Source organism: Homalodisca vitripennis, chromosome X, assembly GCF_021130785.1.
Source record: "Homalodisca vitripennis isolate AUS2020 chromosome X, UT_GWSS_2.1, whole genome shotgun sequence".
Classification (NCBI taxonomy): Eukaryota; Metazoa; Arthropoda; class Insecta; order Hemiptera; family Cicadellidae; genus Homalodisca; species Homalodisca vitripennis.
This window is the reverse complement of record NC_060215.1, coordinates 26,608,591-26,624,179: the sequence shown is the minus strand read 5'-3', so window position 1 is coordinate 26,624,179 and position 15,589 is coordinate 26,608,591. Positions and strand designations below refer to the sequence as shown.

At 32.5% G+C, this 15,589-nt stretch overlaps 1 protein-coding gene across 2 annotated transcripts; it reads right to left on the bottom strand.

The window, feature by feature from the left end:
• Positions 1-2,823: 2,823 nt before the first annotated feature.
• On the bottom strand, positions 2,824-15,365 carry LOC124368823 (carbohydrate sulfotransferase 11). 2 transcript variants are annotated; one of them, XM_046826227.1, is made up of 4 exons: positions 15,069-15,365; positions 10,041-10,234; positions 6,935-7,075; positions 2,824-5,426 (listed from the first exon to the last, which is right to left on the bottom strand). In XM_046826227.1, the coding sequence occupies exons 3-4, from the start codon at positions 6,944-6,946 to the stop codon at positions 4,752-4,754; spliced, it is 687 nt and encodes a 228-aa protein (XP_046682183.1). In that variant the 5' UTR covers positions 6,947-7,075; positions 10,041-10,234; positions 15,069-15,365; the 3' UTR covers positions 2,824-4,751. The 2 variants fall into 2 exon arrangements, with proteins under 2 accessions (XP_046682183.1, XP_046682182.1); XM_046826226.1 differs by lacking the exon at positions 6,935-7,075.
• Between the last annotated feature and the right edge of the window lie 224 nt (positions 15,366-15,589).

Genomic DNA, 15,589 nt, shown 5'->3' with positions numbered 1-15,589 from the left:
ATACAAACAATATTATTTTTGGTTAATACATTTCAAAATTTTTGGGCTTTTTCAAAAGTTTTAACGCAAATTCTTTAAAATCTTTTTTACAACATATTGAATAGGGAGCTTCTGGCCACATTTCACAAAAGAATAAAGAATAATCTGCAAGACAACAAGTTTACTTGTGAATTATTCTCCTATCAGTTTGCCTATATGTTCACCTTTACATTGATACCAGCTTAAACCCATATAATTTATACCTGACCTTTTATTTATTATATTTCATATACAACCGTTTTACGGAAAAAAAGCAAAATACGAGTAAAATTAAAACAAAGTAAGTACAACATACAGTGACTGCATTATTTTGTTATTTATATTAAGTATTTATATATCTCCATAAATGATTGACAATAGAGAACTATACAAAAAGTGTATATGGTTCAACTCAATTTAATACTTCAGTTATTATGATATATTGTAAACACCAGAAATATGTATATTATATGGCAGGGGTTAAAATGCATGACTAGACCACATTAATGCAATTAACACTTTGACAAATTTCTATGTGCAACACATTTTCTTTGGTAGATTGGTGTTTTCACCAGTCATTCCACTATTAACACGTTCACGACAACGGCTAATTTTTACACATTTTTATATACAGACAAATTTTTTCAATAATAATGCCAAAAACCGTAATCGGTTTTTTTTACGTTGAACGTCTAAGTATAGTGAGAAAAGTATGTACACTACGCAATTTTGCCCCTAAATATTACGTCAATATATTTTTTAATGTTTCTTCATGTACCCCAAGGTGTACCTAAAAAATTAAGCAATCATTCACCCGTTGGGGTACACGATAGTTTGAGGTATTTATTTAAGCGCTGGAACAAATTTAACAAACCCCCAAGACAGGAAGCAATAAGGTAATGCATAGCAACGTGTACGCCATCGGGCGCACTCCGCGCTTTTCGTAAGCCCGTTGTTTATTCGATGAGGTACAAGACAGTAGTTGCGAAAAATTGTCATAAACGTGTTAATTATGCTTATAGTAGCTACGGGAAACTCTGAATTTTATACATACAAAAACTTATAATATAAAACACATATAGTAACAATTATCCTAAAAATTAAATCATGAACTAATGTATAAATAAGTCATTTAGTTAAGATTTTAGGGAAATAAAATTTTTAAAATCATTAAATAAAATATTTTTATAACATCTCAAAAATGACTTCAATTTTTATTTTTTACAAAATATATTTTTAAAATAAACAATTTGTTCTAAACTACTGATAAAGGGCTGAAAAGTATATAATATTATTGTATTTAATTTTTGTGAAGTGTTACAAATGTTTATATTGAAGCTTAGTTTCATAAACATGGTGTGAAATTAAGCAACGACTAATACAGTAATTAACTTAATTAATAGGATTATACTTAAGTTGACTATATAAGTTAAAAGGTTCCCCCGCCACTCCCTACAGGCTGCCAAACCATATAAAACTTTACTATCATTTGGAAAAAAATCAATTTAAAACAAGATAACACTCTTTCCAGATATTAAAACTAGTTAATAGAAATAAGAATTGATGAACTTTATCTCTATTTGCATAATCTACAAGAAAACCTTCAGTCCTTTGATGAAAATAGCACACTCATAGGTACTAAGAGCATAATCAGAAGATGCACTAGGTTTGAAAAATGTTAATCGTCAAAGTGTTAACAGAACTTTTACCGATAAATTGTGGATTATTAAAAGAAAACAAGCAAAAACTAATTGCACATGGTTTTAAAGAATAAACCTGTAATAGAAAATTACAGTTTTATAGACAGGCTGGACCAGTACAGGGGTTCTGGTGTAGATACAATTGCTTTGTTGAATAGTTTATAAATAATACTTCCAGCATTTGAATAATAAGTACATAACTGGTGACTAAATAAACTAGTCTCAAAGAGAGCAAAACAATACTAAGAAAATACAAATATAAAAAATATAGAAAGGATATAAAGCCTTCATGGAACTAAAAGTTATCTTACATAAACTTAGGCCAGGTTTTCATACTTTTCAGGAGTAGATAGGTTGAGAAAGACTGGTCTAGCAGTGCAATAACCTCATTAGAATGATATTAGAATTTTCCCTATTGTTTGTTTCACATACAAACCATTGCTACTGCTACAGATTTAATTTAGCTTTTATCTTGTATTAATTGGTCCAACATTGTTTTATTGCTTAGAATAATTTGGCTCGGTTTTTTTCCCAACTGACAAGGCAAAAAACCATAAAGGTTTTAAGGTGAGGTTGAAATTGATTATAATCATGAATAATCATTCCAACTGAAGAGTAATAATTTGGTTGGAGTGTGGTTTCACCTAACCAGGTGTGAAATATTTTTACACCATTCATACAATGATTATGATTGTTCCACTAGTACAATAAGGAGTTGATAAGTTGTGATAAGTTAACGCTTCTTTGAGCTTGTCAACATAATCAAACATGTTATATAGTATCTATCTCTTGATATTTGATGAAGTTAATCTAACACAACAATAAAGTAGGTACTGATCAGAACCCAAAGTTCTCACTTTGTAAAACATGAATAGTTAACTTATTAACGGTCTCCCTGAAACACTAAATTTAGAAACAAATCCAAAAAAATGTTTAAACCCAATTAAAACACTACCTGGTGTCTTGTGCTTTTTACTAAGTTGGCGAGTTCATGGAGCACACTTGGGATTGATATTCGCGGCAGTGTTGCAATCCTGGGGGTTGATCCCACGAATTTTGTTTCTTTGTATGTGTATGAATGTGTGTATGTGTGCAGCTTTATGGAAAGTCGAGTGAATAGATTTAGTTTTTAAGATAAATACTGTAAAAAGTTGGTATTATTAACTATTGCAATACAATGTAATATATATTATCAACGCAATGAATATATTCTATTATATTCTTGTAAACAGAACTTTTGATGTTAAACATAACTGATAAGATTTAGTCTATTAACCACTGGGCCATCCTTTCTTACCTTTCTAGCGGGTTGGACTTGGTAAGTACCTGTGTCTGTCTCAAGTTAAAAAGGCAGATAGTTTTATAGGTCCAACATGTCATTAGAGATCTTGGCATGAGCCTATGTCTTGGAGGTAAGAAGAGTAATATTTTAAGTCATTGTGTTAAACTATATTATATTCTTAAGAAGCTAAAATAGTCTATTATGTACTAAAATACAATGTATACAAATAATTGATGACAACAGCAAAGCTTTATGAATGTAAAACAAAGATAAAAAGGAGGGGAACACAGGATAATGGGCTGGGATGACTCAGAATATGTTCATGTTGGAGGATGATGCAGCACAAATGCTTGTGAACATAATTTTTCAGGTTTAAGAGAGATGGTATGGATTCCATGTGACCCCATTAGGGTACACATTTTTTTTAATACATTGCTTGAACAAGTTCAAAGGAGAACATGATTATTACATGATTACTTGAATCACTTACTTCTAATAAATTCAAGTTACATTTTCCATGTATATTATTTTATTACACACATTTTCTTTTTAAGTAAATGCAGCAATTTGCTCATGAGCAACCGACCACATTGTCAAAATGTTACGGCGAATTGTACCGTACTTGTAATATAATTTTTACCAGCTCAGTTTTATTTGCAGATAATTTAAAGTAGTATATTCTGAGACACAGTTAGCCAAACTAATCACAGGATTTTTTAAATAGATTTCCTTTTGAAGGAAAATAAAAAATGGTATAAAAGTAATCTGAGCAAATTTCCTTGATGGACCTCTTGCGTCCAGGAGGTAGGTCGACCTCTGCGTGAAAGGTTATAAAGTCAATTGAATCATGCTTTGTATAAATACTATATGTGCTACCATGTCAATATGGTCACACTAGGCTGTTATGTGTTAGAACCTTATATAATGCCTTTTATAATTTGAGCACTTTGTAATAAGCGTAATTAGTGTCTTAAAAGCTATTGTAGGGTACATTTGAAAAAATATTTGTTAGCTCTTTTTTAATTAATGGTTTGCAAGTGCTAGAAATAATGAAAGATCTAATTTCTACAGGTTAAATTATTTTGTATTAGTTTTTAATGCAATCTAATAAAAATATAAGATGATACTTTATTATCTTGAATTTTTGTTAAGCACTGTATTCCATTATTCCTCGAATAAATGTTTATGTAATAGTACCTACTTACATTATCAAGCAAGTTTTAAGAACATTAAGATAAATTTTAAAGAATTTCAAGGGAGTAATTTAGATCTTATTGTATTTCACAAAATGTTCTCAAATTATGTAGACTGAATTTGAGCAATATATTTGTATCTTGATCCATTCCACAACATGACAATGTTAACACATTTAATGTGGCTGAAGTGCAGAATGGTCCACCCAATATAAATACACAAAATTAGCATACTTAACACAGCCCAACTATCAACATGGTGCTAATTCAACTTAGAAACAGATAAAAAGTATAATTTTTAATAAAATACTTATTTTGACATTTTACTAAAGGTAGCACCAAATGAACGAGGAGTCAACCACTATGCTGTGACTGTTTTCACAGTCACACACAGTCTAAAGTCTTCGAGACTTGTAGCTAATTTGCAACAAATAACTTGCTACAATCTCAGCACTATGACTGATGGAAGAGTCCACTGCAGCAGATATACTAAATCAAATATTTTTTCAAATATTACCTCAATCCTATAATAAGAGTAGTATTATTAAGTAACAGGCATTATTCCAAATCATAGCCTAAAAAACTTTGTAAACTATACTGAAATAGCTTGAAGTCATTACGATAAATCTTGTACAAACTAATAATACTATTGTAAGACAACTGAGATATGTATCTGCTCAGGTGGCTAGATGTATTTGTTGGCCTGATTCTGGGGAAGGATATTTCTCCAACACCGACTTGATCCAAAATGTATTGAGCATCTCTGTTCAACGTTTCGTATTTACCCACAAAGTCATACTTGACAAGACACGGTTCACACAGCTTGTCGATGGGCATCCAGTGCTCGTTGAACACACTGTTCTTAGACGTAACGTAAGCCACAAACTCTGAAAATGTTACATCATCACCATTCATCAGCGATTTGTACGAAGGATTGGCTCTGAACGTCTTCACTATCTTACGACCGAACCTGCTTTGGAAGTACTTTGAGCTATTATAACGCTGCTCAAACTTGTTTTTGTAAGCAGAGAGGAGTCTTTCAAACGGATGACGGACAAATATGAACTTCGTATGAGTCTGAAGCATCTCTTGAATCTGCTCATCCGTGAAGTTCAGCAGAGAAGGTATGTAATGCTGCTGGTGTACAACAGTCGATGGAATGGATAATATATCAGATGTCTGAACCATTCCTGTCATTATCATAAACACTCGTTTCCAGTTTGTGCACGCCACCTAATCAGAAATATTAGTATATTAGAACATACATTTATTAATTAAAAAACAGTTAAATAGATTAATAAGATCTACAGTTTAAGTAACGTGTAATAAACTAAAGGTAAAACCTGACACTCATTCTCATTGTACAAGAAATTCCAACACATTAGATGTTTCTTTTGCTAGACTTCAGAGACATAAATGTGGTATTATTTTCGTCTTCACCTTACACATCAAGTGTCCATTTGATATTATATTATTATTATAGAAGTTCCAGTTGTAAGGATCTGAATAAACCAGTTCATACTTTTTTAATACCTTGTGTAATAAAAATAATGTATTTCACTAATTGTTGATAATGTTAAATAGCCGTTTTTCTACTAAATGCTGAAGGTATTTGACCAAACATCCAAGAAAATCCAGCAAATTGGAGGAAAACCTGTTACAAGTCTTTCCCTAAATAAAAATGTTTTATACTTTATAATTTAATGTTCACAATACAATTATACCTCTTTTCTAGTAAAATGTCTTTTCATTTAAAATTTAAAAAATCAAATGAAATTTATTTGTTTCTACTTCCAGACAGAAGAATTAATATTGTAGGAAAACCTCCAATACACTAGACACACGATTATCCAAAGCTGATGAGACCAAGCGTATTTAGGATAACTGACTTTTTGGATAAGGCAAACTGCCATTAAAACTTGGTTCCGGTTATTGATATCCAAGAAGAGAGCAGATGGAACACACACACACACACACAAAAACGTGCCTATACCAAGGGCCGGTATTCACCAATTTAGCTAAGAATGTAATCAATCCCTAACAGAAAGTAGACTAATGCCATAACATTATCTACAGCACTAAGTCTAATTCTTATAATGTACTTAGGATTACTGCATTCCTGATATCAATCACATCTTTAGTGCACTACGAAATTAGGTAAAATATTACACTATATTTCTTTATTCAGTAACACAGATGATAGTAAAAAAAGTTTACAAAGCATTAGAGAAGTCAAAGCAATTAAACTTTATTATGCCAGATTAATATTGCAGTTAACAAGGCGTTAAGTATACTATAAGAAATTCACATAAAAAGCGAATTTTTGTTGTTAATTTTTTAGTTTGTCACCCCAAACATGAAGTAGTGTAACTTCCGTAATTTAAAAATGATAATTTTATCACGGCTATGACTTAAACTTAAAAAAAGTTCAACCAAATGATGTAATGACAAAAGTTTACACTGAGACATGGTTATGTTTTTGCACTCCTTAAAAATTGAGTCTCGGCACCAATTCTGTCACAATCACGTTTGGGTTGACAAGTTTGTCTTATTTGGTATTTCTGCCAACGGTAGTAAACTGCTGTTGGTCCTAAAAAGGGTTAATTTAACTGATAACTAATAACAGTAGTTCATTTACTTGCAACCCGTTATAAGGCACATCTACTTCCTTGCAATTCTCAATTTATTCCTCAATAAGAAAGAATATGAAAATTTAAACAAACATATAGCCTAGCACTCACCTTTTTCATCATCAAATTCCCCCAGAATTAGTGTTCCCATTTGAAATGACCACAATTGACAGATATAAGGAAGAAATAAACTACCTAACAAGTTTCATTAAATGTTAGCACATTTGTGAACTTAAATGTGTTTTAGTCACTCTGAAAAGTAAACAAATCATTAAAGTGTTAGTATTAATACTTTAAAACAATCTTTAGACACTAGTTTATTCTCAAAAGTACATTAAAAGCCTTCCAAAATTATCAAATAATTGTATTCTTGGATGAATTTCCATCCTGGAGAAGAAATTGAAACTACTACTAGTTAAAAGGTCAACCCAAAATGTATTTTTATTCTTATACTCGTATATTATATAAATACAATTCTGGGTTGCAAAGCATTTTATTGGCGAAAGCTATTTTTGTATATATTTAAATATTATTAAAAATAATAAGACCCCGAAATGTATGACATTTATATATCTGACTTACTCCTTTTACAGAGAAACCTTCAAATAGCTTTAGAAATGCAACTTTACAGTATAAAACAAGACAGCCTAAGACTAGAGATTGATAATTAATCTACAAAACCACATTAAATACCTGGGTGTTTCAACTACAAGAAAAATTATTTCAACTATTGTTCAGTAATTAGGAAGGCATCATAGAATTAAAAAGTCTAAGTCGTAATCACTTTTTAGCATGTAACATTTTTACACTATTACTTTTAATAAAAAATATAGATACACATAAAAAACAATCAACTATATTTACAAATTTTGAAAATCGGCTGAGCCTTCAAATTATTTATAAGTATTATCTAAGAGAATGTATTTAATTTTATTTGAAAATTCCTGATATGATAAGATTGGGGTAAAGATTGAAACGATTAATGGAAGCAGATTTCTGTAACTATATAATACAAATAGCCTTACAAATTTTAACCAAATCCAAATGTTATTGATATTAACATTCCAGTGGTAATAACATATTGCAACTTCAGTATAACGATTAATGCATCTGCTATTGCTATATTGGTTATAAATGGTTTTGTTTCAAAGAGAAAATTTTTATCCCTTGTTTGCTGGTTTTAAATAAACTTGTAAACCAATCATTAAAAGATCTATGCCTATACCAAGACCCTTTTAACACACTCACTGCTGATGACACTATTGTACCCCATGCCCTGTGCTGAAAAGAGTTAACTCATCATCTGGTCCTGTCTATCAACGCCCCTTGAAAATAGGCATGGGTTTCAGCTTTTCTTTGTTCACACCGACATTCATGTTATTCTCAAATTAATTGGACAATTATGTTACTACTCTGGGTCTAGCGGATGCGCTGACTCAGTTTGGATGATCCCCAATGGCTTGGGAAGGTATCTTCCCAGGAGTGACACTACCTTTAGTGTCACTAAAGACCAATGGGGGATCAGAGTCCAACCGACGGTTGGGCTCGGATAAACGCTTATTAAACGTCCTACATGAGGTGACCCTGCTTTAACTGAACCCCAGGATCAAGGCAAGTGTCCCTAAATTGCACTATGCGACGGCAGTAACCGGATGTATGGCGCAGTGGTAGTGCGTCGCCATCCCTTGACAGTTGGGCGCCTCCCTAGTGAAAATAGCCATACATGGTCTTGCAGGGCTCTGACCAGATGGATCTGTTATTTTCTCAATACTCGTGGGATTTTTATGAAGTCTAGAAACAAAACTCCAAGCTGAAGATGCGGGGTATGGCGGCTGATCATGTGGTTCAAGGTTCTCCAGGTCAATCTGCAGCACATTAAAGAGGGTTCAGCTGTTTTCTGGAGGAAAAATTTCATGTGGCCCTGATACAGGGACCCTGGATTTGTAAGGATAAAGTATCAAGGCTTTCCATGACAGGGGTTGATATTGTTACCACCCATGTTAATAATGCCAGAACTTGAATTGCTGTAAGCAACAAGGTGAACAGCATCCCTGTTCTAGAAATTTGTTCCAGAGCTCTTTCCTCTGTCAGACTAATTGAGACTGGCACAAGACGAACCCTGATGATTTCATCATCATATCTTCCATATGATGATATGGATTCCACACCCTCCACAGAGATAGCTGCTTTGGTGGATCATGCTGGGAGGAGTGGAGTGGAATTGGTGATTTATTTTGTCTTGTTGAGGTATGGCTAACAGCCCCATGCACTGTGACCCCCTTTATGCTCCCCTAACTATTAATTCCCATCAATCTGCAAGCTATAACAGAAGCTTTACAGCTAACTCTGCTACCTTTTTGGGGTCCGCCTCTTTCACATCAGTGTTCAGGAAAGGCCTTTCATATCCACCTAAGTTGACTTTTTGAGATGGCTGGACAGTCCAGCCAGACATGGTCTTATAACTCCTCATCCTTATTGCAAAAACTACATTCTACTCAATCACTCAGTCCTAGTCTCCTAAGGTGTTTCTGAGAAGTCCTTGGCTTGCTAACATTCCAATCAGAAGTCTTAATTCTTTCTTTTGGTAAGGTCAAAGCCATTTCTTTACTTTACTGTAACGGGTCTATGAATAGCTTTAATATTTTCAATCCTTGGGAGTTATGCCTCTTGAATAATATAACTTTCCTATCTCTTTATGGACCATTTTCTATAACTAAAGGGGATACCAAAGTGAGGTTCCGGAACTGTCAACGTGGATCCTGCTGGGAGTCAAAGTCAAATTCACGACCAATTTCAATAATCGTTAGATTATTAGGATTTCTAAAGTCTCCTATATTTTGTCACCCATTAGTACACAACTCTAAAATGAGAAATAACAAACGAACGGTAACAAAATAAATTCTAACCGTCAAATATGACTGAACAGCATTAATAATTATAACACACTGACGGTTTTCACCACATAATGGTGGGAAACGTAAGTGCGCTAAAACTAGCCCTTGATGCTGAACAGCATCAGCCACACACACCACCAAGCCTGCACGAAGCTTAAAGGGGTCATCAGCACTGAATGTGTTAAAAAACCTTTGTTAAACATGTGTCATTAAATGTGTTTAATGCACATTTTAAAACGTTCTTACGCTTTTAAAATCTATTCTTAGCATGATCAGATAACTGTAAACATTAGTAGTGTAAGTTAATGCATAGAAATAAATACCTTAGGAACATAACAGTAGAGCATTTTATGCTTAGAATCCACAAGTATATGCTCCAACAGTTCCTTATTGGAGACTATGTTCTTAATTTCTGTTGATTTGTTCTCAATCTTATTACAAAACTTATTTATATTTTCCTGTCTGTTAATATAAATTAACTGTTCTGGTATCCATTTATGTAAATAAATTTTCCCATCTGAAACATAAATCAATAATTATTTTAACATATGTAGACATGCTTTATCTTAGGGAAGTACAATATAAGTACTTCCCTGAATGCACAAACCAGTAGAAGACAAACAAGATACAATACAACGGTAAAAATGCATAATTTTACACAGAGAGGACAAGCTACAGTGCAGATATAATTAATTTTCTCAATCATGCTAGTAACGGCTAACATAACACCGTAAAAGTTATAATGGCATTTAGTTACAATTCACCAGTAATTCTGTCTGATGTCACTAGCATCTCGTAATCGATTTGCATTTAATCGAATAAAACTTTCTGTCTTATCTGTACACAAAGTATTTTATATATATATATATATATATATACTTTAAGATATAACAGTAAAGAATTTCAGCCTTATGCACAATGTGACTATACATCCCGCTTACAGTAAATTGACCCACTGTCCCCACAAATGACTGTGGGGACAGTGGGTCTGACTTAAATGTCCCGCTTTGAGTCTGACATTACATATTTGAAGTAACAATATGCATACCGTATAACATATTTACTTTTTCCTTCAGTTAATATAAAAATACAAATATGATTGCAGGAGCAAGAAAATAACGAAGAACTAACTATGTGTTTCTATCCCTCCAATTAAAAATGAGTAAATTCATCACGTGTGTTCAGCTGAGCTCAAAACCGCTCGGCACTGTACATTTTTTTCATGCAAGTTAACTTAAAAAGGACTGGATGATTGCAACTATATTTCAGTGATGACAGATGCCTCAAATCATGAATCACAAAAAATGTATACTGTTTTAGTGAGATATTTTGTGACAATGGTCGCAGTTGAAAGAATTTTGAAACTTTTTATTCCACTTAAAGAGTACTTTCTAAACCAAACAAAATGTCCTGAAATTCCACATTCGGAAATATGGCTTATTTCATGCACAGCCAAGCAGCTATGTTTCAACAGACAAATTTAGAAGGTGATAGATCTCGGCAGTCAAGGTTACAGTTCAGATAAAAGTCGTGAAAGAAAATCTCCAACAGAAGACTGTAAATAGATTATTCCACACATAGTTCATAATCTGATAGCAAAAAGCTGCTCAAAACATGAAAAAGGACACTATTACGGACACTTTTGTTTCTTTTCTGACTCATCACTTCAGTACTTGGAGCAATGGATTGTCCATTTTCAAAGTTTAGAGATTTTAAAATGGGCAAGATTGAAGAAAACCCAGAAGTGGGAGGTCATCCAACCTTCTGTGGATTGCTTGATTGCAAAAGAATTATTTTCCACTATCTTCTGATACGCAAATCTTTGATGAAATCGACTATGTAACAAAATATTTGGAGAGTAAAGTTCCTGAGCGGAACGAGAAAAAGTTGAAACTGATTCTAGATAGGTAGAAATGTTTACACACTTTAAAGAAAACTCAATAAATTGTAAGTACACAAGTAAGATTGCAGTGTATGTATTGACCATCTCAGGAAGCAACACGTCAGTTGAATGAGTTTTTTGGCAATGAAGAACGTTTGGACAACTGAAAAAAACACAGCTTTCAGTGGACGTTTTGAAGTCAATTCTCTTGACAAAATTCAATTTCAATGTAAGACTTTCATGCAAAGTTGCGATCATCGCCAAATCTAATTAAAAGAATAGGTTCTAGTGACAAATATTAAACACTGAGATTTAAATAGACTTCAGTACCTAAGTTCAGTTTCAGCTAGGACATTTTACATCGTAAAATACAACATTTGCTAATTGTTTATTTGATGTATGCTTATTTTATTCTCACAAACCTCACTATTACACAACCCTTCCTTCCCCTTAAAATGGTCACTATTCAGAAGAGTCTCCCACTTTGGAGTGAAAAATATCTGGTCACATTACTTATGCATGTTAATCAATTAAATTGACATTAAATGTATATAATATCATTCAAATCGGTCTGATAATACATACTAACCATTTGGACGCCAGTGCCCAAGGCTGCTGCCCAACCTGTGACCATCAGTACCCGAAATGCCAGTTCTGCCCAAAACCCTATTTGTACTCTTTCACAATGCTTTATGTTTGGTTATGTACTGCCACTGTTTTTTTGTATATTGAATTATTTCTTTATTGCTTTGTAGCTTTTTAGATTGGTTATCGATTAGCATAAAACATGAACCATGCGTAAAACGTATTCAGTAATTACTATGAAATAAGAAAATTACATTAAATATTCACTTTAGAATGAAAAAACTACAAAAAAATATATTTTTATTTATACAAATATTTTTGCCTGATAAAAGGAGTTAGATGTTAAATTCATTATGAAATTACAGAACTGTTTTTGAAAAATAGATTAACAAAAAATTCTTATAATAAGCATGAAGTATAAAAGCAGGTTAATATAACTAAAACTGAAATGTTCTGCTCTATGCGTTTTGAGTGGAATTTAAGGTATGATGTGATTAGGATAGCATTACTATATTTATAGGGTAAATAGCTGAGAAAATGTACATGTTTTTGAAACTATGACTAAAAAGAAATAATAAGATTTATATTTTTAATTTGCTTCAAAGATTTTAAAATCGTTAAAGATTTCACATTTTCTAACATTCAATGAGTTTTCTAAACACCATGGAGATGTATGGTGACAAATTTATATCTGCCAGATATATTTACCAGTCATGTAGTTTTGAAAACTAAATTCAAGATATTATCTTAACTATTTATGTGGCTATAGCCTATAACGTTATAACAGTCAAGAGTTTAATAAAAAAAGTGCAAAAAAATTAATAAAACTGAAAAACTGGATAACATGTTTTAGGTTATTAGTGTACCTTCAGGGGCACTCCATCTCTGAGTCTTTGCTTGACACTAATTTTGGGACACTTTATGTTAAAAAAGGTATAACACAAGGTTTCGAGGATTGGAATCTATCCTCTTCATCAAGTGGACACATACAAAAATAAACAACAGAAAGAAGAAAAAAGAAAAGAAGGGAAAGAAAAGGGTTCAAACATACCCAAAAGCTGCTTGGAGTCTAGGTCAAAATGTTGTCACTACACAGAATGCAAGTTCCGAGCACAAGTGACAATTACGAGAATCACAAATTGAATCATTGGAATTGCAAACTTACAACTAGCCTCCCGAACAGATTTTTTTGGGCTAAATGTGAAAGACTCTCTCAATCATTTTAACACATTCTTCAATCACTGTTGGTTGCTCCACTTTGTCATTGACAAAGACATGGGTTTTTTCAACTGATGATAACATCAATGGACATTATTATCACGAAGACCTTGGAATACCGCAGAACGGTTGAGGGCCTGTCATAATTGATGCTGAGCCCCGGTTGGCCAGAGCATCAGTTCTTTCATTCCCAGGGATCCCCTTAAGACCCAACAAACAGTCACATTGTTGATTCTGGCAAGGGAAGAAACGACTTGATAGCAATTCCAGATAAGGTTGGATTTGAACACACAAGATTCCAGCGCCATCAGTGCTGCCTGACTATCCATGAAAATATTTATCATCTTACTCCTATAATGCAGACTAAGATTCTCACGAGCACATTCCATAATGGCTGTGACCTCCACCTAAAAACTGTTGGATAAGGACCCATAGGGATCACCAGCTCCCTACATGGTCTCACCCCCACAATTCCACCACCTGTGCCACTTTTTGTTTTAGAGCCGTCTGTAAACCATTCAAGCTCCGCTGGTGGAAGAGGTTTCCTTCCCTCCAACCAATCGTCCCTAGGCACATCGTCACAATCCTAAAGGGTTACTCGGTTCTCACATGTGCTCATCTACTATGTATCTCATTATAATTCTTCATCGTGTGGTAGTGTTGTGATTAGTTTGAAATATTTATCTTATTTTATAGTAAAATTTAATAAAAATGTTTTCTGTTTAGTTACATTTTACAATGAAATATTGAAGTTTATTTGAAATAAACAGTTTTGTAAATAGTTATTTTTTATTTTTATTAATAAATACACAAACTTTAAGTAAAATGCTCTGTTTCATACTTTTTTTTATTTTGCCTTTTATAATTTAGTTATATACCAATAAAAATTAGCTTTGAACTTAAACAAAATTTAGTTTTACTTGTCATGGCGTTATAAGAAAGTTAATGGATTTTTATATCCGTGTGAAGGGTTAGATTGTTCTAAATGTGATTCGATATTATCGATCATCCGTGTGTTGGGTGCTTATCATACTACAGTCAAATAGTGGTTTACAAATCTAGATAAAGACTTTACGAGCTCCACAACATGACCAATGCTGATTTTTTTAACCCACCAGTCAAGAACAAAAGTTACAATAGTAATTTTATAACAACTTTCTTTCATATAATTCTAGAACTACATTCTCTAAAACTCACTTGTGCATATTTTGTATTAAACTTAGATCTTAATCAGATTCCAAATTTCAGAGTTATGAATTTACTAAGTTATAGTTTAGTTCAAAAGTGCCACAGGCAAGACCCTGTTTCATTATTGATAGAAAAACTATAAGTTATTATTTGTAAATTATTTGCTTTATACATCTAAACACAGAAATATGAACAGGCTAAATTTTAATGTAACTTCTGTTATTGTTGGTGTTTCAGGCTTGTTAGTTTATGCTTAACTTTCAAACTTGGATATCTATACATTTTTATCAAGACCAAACTCTATATTTACCAAAATATTTGGTGCCGGTATGCAAAAACTGAGAAAAATACAAAAGATGTCTTTGGTCAACTTTTAAGGTTAAACTGAGGTTAGGTGAATTTTCTAAGTATTTCGATATGGCTTAGTTAAAATATTTGTACACAAAATTAGTTTATGCTTCATTAATACATAATTTACCTGTCTCATTCGTAGTCAATTTCATTTTATAAAATACTAATGTTGAAGAACAAAAGACAAGAAGACACAACAAACACAGCCTCAAAATTCCTGATTTATGCATTGTTTTGGATTAATGCTGTTTTAGTTTTTATTTACTATAAAACAGTTTCACATCTCTTATTGTCACATCACACTAAACTATTTAATATTCATAAAATTACGCAGTTTTAATATCGCACAAACATTAAAGCCAACTCATCCCCCTAAATCAACATTTGTTTTTGTTTTGTTGTATTTATGATGAGTTGATGTAAACATTGCTTTGGATAACCGAACTAAAATAACATATTGTTTCGATTATTTCAGTTTCATTGATTAGTCGGTTATTTTAGTTTCAATCGGTTATCTATTGAGTGAACATTGTATCAAAAACTTCTGTATTTAAATGTAACGAATATTTAGTTTCAATATTAAACCATTTATTAATCTTAATAAAATTTTTGTCACGAATGTTCCCACAGCTGATCCAAAATATTACT